This window comes from Penaeus monodon, chromosome 19 (genome assembly GCF_015228065.2).
Source record: "Penaeus monodon isolate SGIC_2016 chromosome 19, NSTDA_Pmon_1, whole genome shotgun sequence".
NCBI classification, from domain to species: domain Eukaryota; kingdom Metazoa; phylum Arthropoda; class Malacostraca; order Decapoda; family Penaeidae; genus Penaeus; species Penaeus monodon.
The window spans coordinates 6,322,141-6,322,756 of NC_051404.1; the positions used below are offsets into that span (position 1 = coordinate 6,322,141).

General features: G+C 36.5%; 1 protein-coding gene across 1 annotated transcript in view; it reads left to right on the forward strand.

Moving 5' to 3' along the window:
- LOC119585320 (high affinity nerve growth factor receptor-like) overlaps positions 1-616 on the forward strand; it is a 33,641-nt gene that overhangs the window by 1,104 nt on the left and 31,921 nt on the right. The window contains exon 2 of the mRNA XM_037933994.1: positions 70-206. Within this exon, the coding sequence (XP_037789922.1) occupies positions 70-206 (137 nt within the window). The remainder of the gene's footprint in view (positions 1-69; positions 207-616) is intronic.

The window sequence follows — 616 nt, forward strand, 5'->3', positions numbered from 1 at the left end:
GACAGCATTTAACACTGCAAACGAAACAAGCAAACAAATAACACTGGACGTGACCTCTGACCCCATCAGCTGACTATCGTGGCAGGCGTGATGGTCGTCGTGATCGGAGTGACCTGGCTTCTGTTACGTAACCTGAGATGGCCCCGTGACAGGTCAAATATGGAGTCTGACCCTTGTCCAGATTCCCCCTTCCAGATCAACTTCATGTAAGTGTCTTAGTTGTGAGATAAGTAAGTAGTTCTCATAAGTGTAAGTACGGATATGAAGGCCAATGTAGTGTAGTGATTTTTTTTGTGTTTATATTCCCCGAATTTTACTGGTTGTTTCGCGTTTTATTGGATGTAATTGACATATTTTTTTCTCTCTCTGCTCATAAAAGAAACGTTCCTTTATAATTATTCATCCCTGTATCAATGATTTGCTGGATTTAGTTTCTTTTAGTTTCGTTTTGTACTTCAATTGTTGAAAATTGTTGAGAATTTTCTTCAATGTATTTGTTTGTGTTTTTGTTATTATTCGTTCGGTAAAAAGAGTTGTTCAGTTTCTTTAGGTATTACATTTTGTGTTTTGTTATGTAATGAATTATGCTTATAGTGATTTTTCTTGCGAAAATGTG